Source organism: Macrobrachium nipponense, chromosome 25 (genome assembly GCF_015104395.2).
Source record: "Macrobrachium nipponense isolate FS-2020 chromosome 25, ASM1510439v2, whole genome shotgun sequence".
NCBI lineage: Eukaryota > Metazoa > Arthropoda > Malacostraca > Decapoda > Palaemonidae > Macrobrachium > Macrobrachium nipponense.
The window spans coordinates 62,801,319-62,815,325 of NC_087214.1; the positions used below are offsets into that span (position 1 = coordinate 62,801,319).

Sequence of the window (14,007 nt, forward strand, 5' to 3'; positions counted from 1 at the left end):
GCAACTCTGGGGCAAAGATAATTGTTGGGTGGGCATCATAGGAAAGGTGACTATAAAAATTATTACAATTTTGGAAACATTTTGAAACTCATAGAGGAATGAATTTGACTAAGGGTAAAGGTTCATATAGAATTTTGTTTGATTCCTAAGCAAAACTGTAAATCATCCATTTTATATTTTATCTGACTTGCAAGATATGAAAATTTAACATTCAAAACTATATACAGTTCCAAATAATACGCAAACGTTAAAGAATGGATAGTATGTATAAATATAATAAACATTTGAACCAAATAAAGAAAGGTAGTAATTATATGAAATGAACAGATATACATGGGGCATGTCATGACAATTCTGAAAAAGCTCGTTTGACATTCAAAACTATTAACAATCCCAAACAATATGCAATTATTAAAGAATGGCAAGTTTGTATAATGCACAATTGAACAAAGTAAGGAAAGGTATTAAGTAATGAAATGGACAGACAGATATGAGGCTTATCATGAAAATTCTCAAAGTGTTGTTTCGACATTCAAAACTATATACAATTCATAACAATATGCAATTATTAAAGAATGGTAAGTTTTTATAATACACATTTGAACACAAAACAGATATGGACCATGTCGGGACAATTCTCAAAATGTTTAGTGCAGTTTGATTCTACAATTGTCATGTCGGCTGTCAAACTCATCTACAAAACTATCTAAGTCAATACTCTCAGCCCGTTTACTTTCAACTGATAACAATGCAGTGTTACTTAGTCTCTCACTAGTCATTGAATTTCTAAGAAATGTTTTTACTATTTTCATTTTGGAAAAACACCTTTCACAAGAAGCACTGGTAACAGGAAGTGTTACAGCTATCAATGGTAAAATGTATAAGCAATCAAAGGCAGATTTATATGGAAGAATAAATGACAAAAACTCCACCAATGATGTAGGTGGCTGATGTTCTTTCCGGAACAATTTCTTAACTAAAGATAGCTAGTGTTTTAAATCACTTTGATTAACTGAATATGATAAAAGCAAATGACTTCAAGTCATCCTCATGTCAGAACGTCTGTCCTGCAGGACAGAGCTGAAATGCCACAGAAAATCACACATGACTCTTTGGAAAAACGACGATCTAATTCACTATTTAAACAGTCTAGTACTTCATACAAGATTGTGACGTGTTGTGGATGACTCGGCTCCACAACTCTCTGGCCAGATGTTTCCAACATGATAAAATACGGAGTTGTCGAGGTTTTCTTGAACGTTTTCTTGTCACTGTTGGTGAAATGTCACATTTTTTACAGAGTTCGTCAACCATATTAGAGTAATTCTCAATTAAGTTGGAGTTTCTTACATCAGCTAAATCTTCACGAAGACAAGAAATAAGTTTAGCTGCTTTTCCAAGGTCTGCCTGTTTGTCCTGCAGCCAGTGAGATACTTTATTTATTTTTCCCAGAATTTCAGAGAAAAACTGCAATAAACAAACAAATTCTGGATCCATCTGAGCAAGTAAACCTCTAGCAGATACAGCTCGAGCTCCAGTATCATCTGCAGAAGTCTCCTTCAAAAGTCTTATAATACATTCCAGACGTAATAAAGCATCATCACAGGAGGTAGCCTGACACCACCAGCGAGTATCACTGAGATGTTGAAATTCTCGAATGTGTTCTTCAGGAAACATTTCACGCTGTATAGAAAGGAACTTCTCATGAACCACTGCATTACTAGCAAAGATATAGACTTCTTCAAGAAGACTGAAAAATTCAGATGCTTGTGGTACGTTCTTTGCAACACTTGTCAAAACCAAATTGAGCTTATGACCGCAACAATGAACATAATAAGCAAAAAGTGCTTTCTCTTTTATACGTTTCTGAACGCCACTAATTCCTCCACTCATGACTGATGCTCCATCAAATCCCAAGCCAACAAGAGAGGATTTATAATCTAAGCCTAATTTTTCTAGTTTTTAGTATTATGTCTGTGATATATGCAGCATCCAATGGAGACATGAGAGTGAATGAAATAAAACATTCCTGAATACAGTGCGAGATTTCATCATAAAATCGTACTACTATTATTGTGCTAATTGCGCAGTTTTACTCACATCCTTGGCTTCATCGGCTTGAACAGAAAAGTAATGGCAGGATTTTATGTTTTCAGCTATTTCTACCCTCACAATTGATGCAAATGTATCAATCATCTCATTTTGTATTGCAGAACTGGTGTACTTCTAATTTTTTTTTTTTTTTTTTTTTTTTTACCACTTTTGACACGTTCAGCTGTAACAGGATCATGTTTGTAATGAATCTAAGAAGTTTACGGATATTTCCTGGATTTTGTTCATCGTCACTCTCTCTGTGGCCCCTTTGTGCTGTATTTTGTTAGTCTCAGGAGTATAATCTCGCCAAGAGTGTTTATGTAATGACGATTTTCACGGACTTTCTTCTGATAGCCCTCACTTATACTGTTTAATGGATGTTTTATCAGTTTTATTGTGTTGATAGTCAATCCACGCAGTATAGAGAATTTGTGGATATGTGAGTTCAGGTGCTTTGCAATGGCCCCATCTTTCCTTGTGGCTTTTTCCATCGTCTAAAGCCACTCTTTATAAATGCATCGTCTACATTGCCATGAGAAGGTGATGCAAAGTGCCTACAAGCAAAACAGAACATTGCATCACGTTCTTGAGAGACTCAGCCCAATTTTGTGTGACTAGTTAGTAACTATTGTTATATTCAATTATGATTAATTTTATATATACTATTTCATTAAAAAAGGTGGGAGGGCAAACCAGGGGCATGGCCAAAATCTAGGAAGGCAGCTGCCCCCCCATGGACCCCCCTAGAATCGCCACTGATCCTTACGAACAACTTACTTGATAAGAGCGACATTTTGCACGGACGTCCGTGGATTCGATGCTCTTCTGTCTCATCCAAATTTAGGCCGAACTCAGGCAACGATTATTTCGCCTTACATATTATAATATAGACACAAGAGGACGTCATCGCTGGAAGATAATAATAATAATAATAATAATAATAATAATAATAATAATAATAATAATAATAATAATAATAATAATAATAATCAATAATAAAATAATAATAATATATAATATAATAATAATAATAAGAATAATAATAACTCAGAGGTTACAAAATATATAAAGAACAGGTAGAGGTACTACCTATTTACGAAACTGAATGCTACTTGTATTTGCTACACACACAATACCCAAGTTAGACTATACTGGGCGAGAATTACGGCCACGCCATTTTAAAATCAAATTGTTCCTAACTTGTGAATGGCGAACATGATGGTTGGTTAGATGGCTGCCCCGGAGGTAGCAGCCTGGCTTACCACACTTCGAAACATTTGAAGCTGGTGACATTTTATTTCAAGAGAACTTATATATGTTTCACATTTTTCATTCTTAAGACCTTGTTTATTCCTTTCACAACGTAGAGCAGATCACTCCAGAGTAATCAATCTGGTTACATTTTATTCCAGAGACCTTATAATTCACATTTTCAACAGGATTACCACACTTCGCTGGTGGTGGCATTTTATTTCAGGGACCTTATATTTCACATTTCCAACTTGTTTATTTCTTTCACAACGTAGAGCAGATCACTCCAGAGTAATCACGCTGTTTGCATTTTATTTCAGAGACATTAATATTTCACATTTTCAACTTGTGAATAACCTGATGGTCAGATGGCTGTCTAGTATAGATATAGCAGCCAGGATTACCACACCTCGCTGGTGACATTTTATTTGAAGAGAACTTATACATATTTCACATTTCCAACCTTAAAAACCTTGTTTAGTCCTTTCAAAACGTAGAGCAGATTACTCCAGTGTGATAAAGCTGGTTACATTTTATTTCAGATACCTTAATATTTCACATTTTCAACTTGTGAGTGGTAAGTAGGTAGCAGCCAGGACCCAGGATTACCACACTTCCCTGGGTACATTTTATTTCAGGGACCTTATATTTCACATTTTTCAGCCTTAAGACCTTATTTATTCCTTTCACAGCGTAGATCAGATCACTCCAGAGTAATCAAGCTGTTTACATTTTATTTCAGAGACCTTATATTTCACATTTTCAGTCTTAAAACTTAAAAGCTTCAGAGACAGCTACAGAGAGAGACTACCCAATGGCATTAAAGGGACAGCATTTGCGCGTCGCGGCCGGCGTGTGGAACCCTTGGGTGTTGATGGAACACGACCAACAGGGACGCCTGGTGAAGTCTACAGGCATCTTCATCGAGTTCATGGACATGTTTGCTCAGAAGCTCAATTTTACGTGAGTTTGGACGAAGAGGGAAGCCATGACTCTCGGCAATTATATAGTGACCCAAATCACGGATAAATTTATACCGAACATCTTCACCGGTATAAGCATAGATATAAAAGCCTAGATGCCGCATCGGCCGGCCGGACATACGTCAACAAGTCCGCCATCTTGGGGCGGTAATTCAAACAATGCAGCAGGCTGCAGTATATGACGTTTTTCCGCCACTATTCGCTTAATATTGCACGGATTTTCTTGTCTGATGGCTCGTTACAAAGCTTACATAATTCCCTACAAGGATCTAATAAAATAAAGTTGTTCCTTATTGTTTGAAAGTTAACTTGCAATGACTTTGTTTTAGCAGGTAGGGGGAAGGAGGGGGCTAGTTGTACACAAATGTTAATATTTACCCATAACTATTGCTGTAAACAATAATTTGAAATGCTGTGATAAGACAGATGACTAAAGTAGGCCTACAGCTATGGATCTGTGCAACTTAAGTAAAATCTTTGTCTCTCGAAGTGCTCTGTTAAAAAATCCCCCAATATAATTTTTGGCACAGGCCTACAAGTTTAAGTCATAAAACTGTAGGGTTGAGCCTAAAATAAACTACAGTAGGCCTTAGAATAACTAGGATTTCTGTGTTATCTAGCCTTTGCATCTCTGCCTGCTCCTTTGAGCCTGGGGGGGTGGGGGTTCTTCCAATTTTTTGGAACGGGATGCTCCTCAGTGAATTCTGACCTCTAGACCTGGCTTTGGAAAATTTATCGGGTATCAAGAGACCTCGTCTAGTGGCAAAAGTGACCGATCTCTAGACCTAATTTTATATGGTGAAATAATTATAAAGAACTTAAATTTTTCACAAAACTACCTTTAATTTGCTCAGACTAAGATATATCATTATGGCAAGCATTAACAGTTCAATATAGCTCTTCTCTAGACCTGTGTTGTCAAGGACCCAAATTATTATACCTTATTTGGGATAAGGGCCTGGGCCATCTCTATACTTCTATAGACCAAAATTGCCAAAATGAGCCAATCCTGACGAGCAACCCTGTATACCCGGTCATAGTAACCGCCCCCCCCCCCCCCCACCGAGCCTTTCAGCCTAGACCACAATCATAAGGCCAGTCTAATTTTTTTTCAGCTAACTGTTCATTGGTTTGGTCACACATGTATAAATTTAAAGCTGTGGGTGGCCTTATGGGTCATTAAGCCTATACTTTGAAGTAACAACTCTCAAAATGTATTGCACAATGATTTATTTTCATGATATTTGTTCTTACATTGAAGTATATATAACATTTATTGTACATCTGTGCATTTATTTATAAATATTCCCAGCAATTTAAACAAGTTTTTGTTTTTTTTTCATTGCTGTTTCCAACAGTTTTAATGATACTACATTGTAATGATAATCTATATGCATTGATATGAAATCAGCAGGCTATATCAAAACATCAACAAACTCATTATGTGCCTTGCTTGGCCATTTAGTTTCTTATTACAAGGACCAGATTAACACTAATATTACATAGCTATAATGCAGTGAAAGAAATCTAGAAACATCAAATTAGTGTCCAACATTTTACCCTATTGACCTAATGGCCCTTAAACAATATTGTTTTAACCATTTTTTTTCGTAGGCTGTCTTATCACAGCATTTCAAATTATTGTTTACAGCAATAGTTATGGGTAAATATTAACATTTGTGTACAACTAGCCCCCTTCCCCCTACCTGCTAAAACAAAGTCATTGTAAGTTAACTTTCAAACAATAAGGAACAACTTTATTTTATTAGATCCTTGTAGGGAATTATGTAAGCTTTGTAACGAGCCATCAGACAAGAAAATCTGTGCAATATTAAGCGATTAGTGGCGAAAAAACGTCATATACTGCAGCCTGCTGCATTGCTTGAATTACCGCCCCAAGATGGCGGGCCTGATGACGTGCGCCAGCCTATTCAGCTAGCGCCCGATGCGGCATCTAGGCTTTTATATCTATGGGCATAAGGGTCAGACCTTGTTATACGCCTATTGATTCTTGCTACATCGACAATCAATAATAATAATAATAATAATAATAATAATAAGGTCTCAATTAGTGCAAATAATCTTCATCAAATTTGATTTAATTTATATTGACTTTTAAAAGTAAATTTTCGAAATGGCTTTGCGTTCTTTACGTTTTCTAAAAATTTAGAAATTCGTAGATCTACAGGACCTAGACCCACAAAGTTCTAAATTTTTAGATTTAAATCCTATTTCTCAGGAATATATAAAGACTTTTCAGTATTACTAATATTTTCTATATTACTAATTCTTCAAAATGTATATATCAAACTAAATACATCAGCTACCAGATTATATCCCGTTGGTTTATGCTGGGTTTTGAAAAGAGTTATCATTCCCATCTCAGAACGTAAAGAACGCAACGTGATTTCGAAAATTTACTTTTAAAAGTTAATAAAAATCTAAATCAAATTTGGTGAAGATTAGTTGCAGATTAGTTGAGACCTAATTATTCCTTTAAGTTGATGTAGCAAGAATTATAGACCTATAACAAGGTCTGACCGCTACACCGGTGAAAAGTTGGCAGCGCTGACTGTCAGTTGCTGCACTCCACTTAGACTCAAAATCCGCAAATAAAAGTTTTTTAAACTAAGAAACAGCCAACATTTTCATTTGTATTTCGTTATTAATTTCACTGTCATCTTATCTCTTTAATTTATATATTATACCCTTTTAAGAAGAAGGCTCGGAAGTGTGTTAATTTACAGATAAATTGCAAAAGAAAGATTGATCTTATATAGGTCTAACTATTGAGTCAATGCATTTACGTAACTTCTCCTTCCTACGATTAAATTAATTTTCGAAAAAAATCGCTGGAATCAATATTTGAAATCTCTGAAAATCAGTTTTCTCATTTAAAAACAAAAAACAATAAATAATCATAAAAATAAATTACGTAATTTCTCCTTCATAAGTTCCTACGATTAAATATTTTAAAAATATTGCTGGAATCAATATTTGAAATCTCTGAAAATCAGTTTTCTCATAAAAAAAATATTATAATAAAAATCCAAGCAGAGGAATCGCTGTTATTATAATCCTCTACAAATTCTTGAAATCTCTGAAAATCAGTTTTCTCATTTAAAAAAAATAAATAAATAAATAAACTATCATAAAAATACGAGCACGGGAATCGCTGTTACTGTTCTGTCCAAAATCTTGAAATCTCTGAAAATCAGTTTTCTCATTAGAAACAATAAACATAAAAATACGAGCACATGAATGACTGTTGCTATTCTGTCCAAATTCGTTCCAGATATTCCCTGGTCGAGGCAGCTGACGGCGAGTGGGGCCGAATTTTACCGAACGGATCGACAACTGGAATGATAGGCCTATGTCACAGGAGGGTAAGGGCCTATAGATGTGCTCTGGTATCCATTATTAGGCCTAATAACCTAGAAATCGGTAATATTACCATTTCATATATCTGCTCATATGTATATATACTATATATATTGTTACAAGCAGAACGTGAAAGCAGGGATTTCATGAACTGCCCGAGATTTCAGGTAGATAGTAAAATGCATTTAGGGACATTTGATCCCCCAGGGGCTAGTGCTAAACATGGTGAAATACATTTGGCCTCCCAGGGTCTAGTACTAAACATGGTGAAATACCTTTGACGCCCCCAGGGTCTAGTACTAAACATGGTAAAATACATTTGACTCCCTCAGAGGCTAGTATTAAGCACGACTAAACAGAGTAGGGAAGTCACAGTTTCACCGTGTTTAGTACTAGCCCCTTGGGGAATCAAATGTCCCTAAGTGCATTTTGCCATCTGTCTGTAACACACACACACACACACACACACACACATATATATATATATATATATATATATATATATATATATATATATATATATATATATCTCAAACTACTTCTTCCCAAACAGGAAGTGGACATGGCTCTAGGCCCATTCAGCATAACATATTTGAGAAGCCTGATAATCGACTTCTCCGTTCCCGTTTACATCGACAACAGCGGTATATTCCTCCCTAGGCCTACGCGCGAACGAGACCTCACTGGCTTCGCTAAGCCTTTTGCTTGGCAGGTAATAGGCCTTCGGAAATGTGAGGCTAATAGCTGTTTATATATAGGCAAGTTTAGGTAAATTTAAACTCAGAAAAAAAGGTAATCTAAACATTGGAAGTCAATGTTTATACAGTTGGACAAATCTCCTGGTCTGATATAGGCCTACATTTCAGTAATTGCAATTAGGAACTTGAGATACTTTCACACAAAGCATAAATACAATATCAGATCCAGGTAAGTGTCAAAAACATTTCAAAACCCTCTTTGTATACTTTGTCCTGATAACCAACACCCATCCAGTTCCATTCTTCTAACCCACTCCAGGTATGGATAGCTTTGTCCTTGGCAGTTCTTGGGAGCATGGTACTAGGAGTCGCCATGAGATGGTTCGTTCAACAATGGGGCCCATTGAAGTCTGGGCATAATCTCCAGGAGTTCCGTGGAAAGACTTGGCCACTGCTGACCTTCGAACCCGTTTGGCTCATTAGGTTGCTTCTACTCGAAGGTAAGGAAGAAGGATAGGAAGAAAGAGGTGGGATTGTTGTTTATCAATGAGGAAGAGGGACTGAGGTAATTTCAATTAAGTCAATTGGATTTCAGTGATGTAAAAGACATCATTGCTCTCTCAATTCCTGAGGGTCTCCCTTTGCTTCTGTGGGACACTCTGAGATAAGATCCCTCAGTCAAACCCTAAGTTCCCTAGGTAAGCCCAGGAAGAGACCCATTTGGTAGAACAGTGGTCTCTGGGTTCCCCTAAGAAGTGCCAGAATGGAGACCTCTTGTATGGGGAGGGGACAACCCACAGGCTCCCAGAGATCCAATGCTCCCTCCTGAATTCATAGAGAACCTTAGAATTGTCTTGGCTATTAAATATGATTTACCTCGATACCCATAGGAGATGCAAAGCCCAGCCACAATTTTCTGTAATTCCTCAAAAGCACTCTCCATTCAGCAATCCAGGCCGGGGCCATTTTAGATCGATTGGGCTGAAAGACTTTGAAGTGGGTTCACATTTCAGCCATAGTGCAAAGAATCTAGCGTCCTAAAGGGGGTATCAGAAAATGAAATCACACTGTGTTTTGTATCAGCATTAAACCCTACCAAGATTATTATTACAGCTCGGCTGGGGAGACCTGAAACCCACTTTTGGCTGAGGGACCCTTCTCTGGAGCTTCCCATTGAATCCAGGGGTAATCTTAGCGTTTAAAAAGAAATTTTGTACCATTTTGGCTTCGGGATCTGACAGTGTTGCAACAGTTCCTTTGGCAACCAAAACAGCAAACAGTCATAAGGAGCATTTATGTTCATTCAAGTTAGATAATATAACCATATACATTTCCTTTCCCCCTAAACAATACACATTACAACCTGTGAAGTTATTGCAAATAGTTTTTTTAGTAAAGCATCTTAATGATTTTTTTTTTATAGATAAGCTAGATAATCCTTAACAAGATGCAGAACAGAAGTCCAGAGGTAAAATTCGAATTTTACTCCTCAGGTGTAGAAATCCCACCAATGATACTGACTGGTCGACTGTTTATGGGAACGTGGATGTTGGCAACCTTGATTCTCAGCTCAGCTTACCAAGGAGTCCTAACCTCTCTCCTCGCAGTGCCGAAGGTTGTAATTCCAGTAGATTCTCTGCAGGATTTGGTCAACTATGGCAAGATCCCCTGGGCTAACGAATACGGAACTTCTCTCCATCAGTTTTTTGGCGTGAGTAGATTCTTGGCTCTGTCTGGCAAAAGAGACTGTTCGGTGTTGTGTCAAGTTTTTAAAACAGAGGCAACTGGACTGGTAACCAGACAACCCAACTTAGCAGACCCAAAGAGGTGACAAGAAAAGGTATAAAAGTGCGACTTCACATTCACCTCTTGATGGACATTGCCTCTCATACTTTTATAGTGGCAAAAGTATCCAAAGAAGCACAAAGAATTCGAGAAGTTAAGAGGGCATTGTGGCTATTACAATTACATATGCATCTGGTGAAAATGACCAGTAAATTTTACACACACACACATATATAAATATATATATATATATATTATATATATATATATATATATATATATATATATATATATATATATATATATATATTTCAACTAAAAAACCGATAAAAACTATTGCCAACTTGGCTACGATGCTGAGACTGGGTCTCGTTCCAGCTCTAATAAATATATCTGAAAATGACAGGTACCTATCCTTCTCATGGTCAGGCGTCATGAGTATGGTAACCCAGGTTCGTTTCCCGCTACCGGATATCATAATTTTTTCATATTTCTTGCACTTGGCTCCTAAGGCTTTGTAGTGGCAAGTGTATCTAAAAAAAAAAGCCCAAAGAATTCGAAAAGTGAAGAAGGCATCGTGGGTATATATATATATATATATATATATATATATATATATATATTATATATATATATATATATATATATATATAGAATTATACCATAAGCAATTAAAAATAAGGATAATTTGCTGCTTTCCTCTATATTACAGGACGCCAAATCAGGCATTTACAAGACGATCAACGACAAGGCTTTCCTGGTCACAGCTTGTTACGACGAACGCCACCGGATGAAGGTCGAAAAGTTTGCCATATTATGTGATTTCTTCTCCATGAAGAAGGTTGGTATTTTGTTGTTATATGAAGAAGACCGGAACAGGTAAAGCTACCAGACAAGACTGTTATTTGATATGGCTTGTTGGCGTGCTCCATGTACGCTGGAACCCGGCGCTCCTGTCTCCCATATACCCTCCTGATCCCTTAACTAACCCACTCTTACTCGGGGTGGATGTCTCCCGTACCTATCCCATCCCCCCTCCAGGGTGTACAAATTAATTTATAGGAGGAGGGTGGTTGTCTACAGCTACCTATCCTGGCCCCAACCTGGGGCGGACAAACTGGTTTGCTGCAGAAACGTTCAAAGCACACATTAAAACGCAGGAAAATATCTCCAAGTCCAAAATGGGATACTATTTTACAGTCGAATTTTACGTTTTATTTTATTTTTTGTAGCAACTTACCTTTCTAACGGCTCCTTCATATCATATGTTTTAGTAAGTCGGTTATTATGTCTTCGTTTGTCAGAATGACAGATATTGGTCACATAATGTCCTTTTTTAGATGAAAATCTGAATGTAAATGACATTTTTACACTTAGTACAGATTAATCTAAATCTGACATTTTTTTTTTTTTTTTTTTTTTTTTAACCTCCAGATCATAAGCGACGACTACAGCGAAACCGGCCAATGCAATTATTACATCGCCAAGGAATCCATTTGGGCGTCGAGTTTTGCCTTCGCCTTCCCTAAAAACAGCTCAATCATACCGCACTTCGATAAACTGTGAGTAAATGGATACAGTTTATACAATATCTAGCCATTTTCAGACCTAAAGATCTTTGCAGTTTAAAAAGAAATACAAATAATTACGCAAATGCGTCATAGATCGCTTTCGTTTTCTATACATTTTCAGAAGACTCCCTAGACTATACGTACGATGTTTATTTTCTGGCGTAGAAATTTGGACTTCAGCAACCTCACGAAGAAAATGAAAATGATATCGTTGGAAAATTCCTATTGAAAGAACACAACGAAATAATAAAAGAGACCTTAAATAAGACGCGGGGGAGGGGAAAAAAAGGAAAAAATTATTAAAAGAGCTTAACAAATTTAAAAATAATGCTTACGATTAAGAGGCGCCGTTGTATAGGCATTGCTTCCTCGACGCATAACCAACAACCAAGTTTAATCATTTCTCGAATGACACTTAACCTAGCTGCCTGTTTTTGTAAAAACTCATTTTAGGCTTTTTTTTTCTCTCGTTTTATAGAGTGACGATGATGAAGGAAGGGGGCTTGATAAGCAGATACAGGCAGCAATTGACGTCAAATGCAACGGCCTGCATGGTGAAGCCCGGGAAGGAGGATGGGATCTCTACACTGGTGCTCTCGCTGAGCGATTTCGGAGGCATCTTCCTGCTTTGTCTGGGAGGTAGTACTATAAATAAATAAATAATCCACGAAGGAAAGAGAGACAATGGAATAACTTTTCAACTCCTCGTCCTTGACTGAGCAGACTCGTATATAAATATGGAGATAACTTTACAAAGATAGCTCGTATAAATGGCTGATAAGGGTTATAAAAGAAAATATGTATACCTGGAATCCAACACGGCTGGAGAATTAGTAGACCTACCCAAAAACAGGGGTGCAATTCAAGAGGTTTATACAAAGGACTAAGCCCTTGGAAGCAAGAACAAGACAATTACTGAAAGATTATACAGATATATAAGTGGCTGACCACCAAAATTTTTTTAATTAAAGTACAATTCAATTAAATCTCATTTTGCTAAACAAAACTTTTGGAAAAGTGAGCATTCTCAGAAAAATATATCAAACATACAGATCCATAGAAATTATCTATAAACTAACTATAAATCGTAATTAAGTCAGAGATTAAAGATACAATCACTGGCTTCATTACACATTAGTTACCTTATAGATCATTTCTATGTTATGTTTAACATATTTTCTGTGAAATGTTCACTTTGCAAAAAATATTTTGATTCTTTACCAGAATGAAATTCATTGAATTGTACTTTTATAAAAAATTTTGGTAATGCAGTCACCAAGATCTGTATAATCTTTTAAAATTCTCTGCCCCTGCTACCAAAGGCTTAGTCCTTTGCAAACCTGTTAAATCGTATATCCCTGTTTTGGGAAGGTCTACTCATTCTCCAGTTGTGTTTGATTCCAGGTACGTATTTTCCTTTATAACTCATATCTGCCATTTATACGACCTTTCTTTGTAAAGTTATCTCCATATTTATCCCAGTCTGCTTGGTAAAGGACGATAGATCGAAAGGCCTCGAGGCGGTTACTCCATTGTTTCACTTTCCTTCATGGATTATAACTCAGAAAAACCATAAGAAATAAGTATCGTTTTTTGCATGAAGACTAAGAATTCCCACTGCCTAGACTATTATTATTATTATTGTTATTATTATTATTATTGTTATTATTATTATTATTATTATTATTATTATTATTATCATTATTATTATTATTATTATTATTATTATTATTATTATTATTAGTATTATTATTATTATTATTATTATTATTATTATTATTATAGGACTAGTACTGGGTGCCATACTTCTGACTGGAGAACTGGCTACTAGCTGGGCGAAGAAAAGGGACTACTGAACGTAATTATCTACAATTACACCATTACTCCTACAGTTGCAATTACAGTAACGGTGATTATAGTTAATTTATAACTCCTGCTTATACAATGACGTATACGGCACTGGTTCGCTTAGTTGTATGTTTCTTTCCTTAATTTGCTGTGATTTGTTTTAAAATAAATTAAACTTCTTGCATACTCAGATGTTTGTCTTTTCATATATGCCCTTATTTTCGATTATATATATATATATATATATATATATATATATATATATATATATATATATATATATAGAGAGAGAGAGAGAGAGAGAGAGAGAGAGAGAGAGAGAGAGAGAGTGTATGATACAAAAGATGATTGATTATATATGGCTGAAGCGAAGAATTATGGGATCGCTAATGAGAA

General features: G+C 36.1%; 2 protein-coding genes across 3 annotated transcripts; one reads left to right on the forward strand and one right to left on the reverse strand.

Annotated features, from left to right (window-relative positions):
* Positions 1-647: 647 nt before the first annotated feature.
* On the reverse strand, positions 648-2,887 carry LOC135199099 (uncharacterized). Its single transcript, XM_064227017.1, has 3 exons — positions 2,872-2,887; positions 1,299-1,955; positions 648-862 (listed from the first exon to the last, which is right to left on the reverse strand). The coding sequence occupies exons 1-3, from the start codon at positions 2,885-2,887 to the stop codon at positions 648-650; spliced, it is 888 nt and encodes a 295-aa protein (XP_064083087.1).
* Positions 2,888-3,119: 232 nt separating this feature from the next.
* Positions 3,120-13,794, forward strand: LOC135199447 (probable glutamate receptor). 2 transcript variants are annotated; one of them, XM_064227500.1, is made up of 9 exons: positions 3,121-4,308; positions 7,624-7,714; positions 8,263-8,421; positions 8,727-8,907; positions 9,901-10,118; positions 10,905-11,033; positions 11,627-11,754; positions 12,242-12,402; positions 13,549-13,794. In XM_064227500.1, the coding sequence occupies exons 1-9, from the start codon at positions 4,160-4,162 to the stop codon at positions 13,617-13,619; spliced, it is 1,287 nt and encodes a 428-aa protein (XP_064083570.1). In that variant the 5' UTR covers positions 3,121-4,159; the 3' UTR covers positions 13,620-13,794. The 2 variants fall into 2 exon arrangements, with proteins under 2 accessions (XP_064083571.1, XP_064083570.1); XM_064227501.1 differs by lacking the exon at positions 8,263-8,421 and having other exon boundaries at positions 3,120-4,308.
* The last annotated feature ends 213 nt before the right edge of the window (positions 13,795-14,007 follow it).

What these genes read in the sequence shown, in the direction of transcription:
- LOC135199447 (XM_064227500.1), top strand. Translation starts at nt 4,160, where the DNA reads ATGGCATTAAAGGGACAGCATTTGCGCGTCGCGGCCGGCGTGTGGAAC. An exon ending in TAGGTTGCTTCTACTCGAAG is followed by an intron (nt 8,908 to 9,900) that starts GTAAGGAAGAAG and finishes TTTACTCCTCAG; the next exon opens with GTGTAGAAATCCCACCAATG. An exon ending in ATACCGCACTTCGATAAACT is followed by an intron (nt 11,755 to 12,241) that starts GTGAGTAAATGG and finishes CTCGTTTTATAG; the next exon opens with AGTGACGATGATGAAGGAAG.
- LOC135199099 (XM_064227017.1), bottom strand. An exon ending in TAATATGGTTGACGAACTCT is followed by an intron (nt 863 to 1,298) that starts GTAAAAAATGTG and finishes TACCATTGATAG; the next exon opens with CTGTAACACTTCCTGTTACC.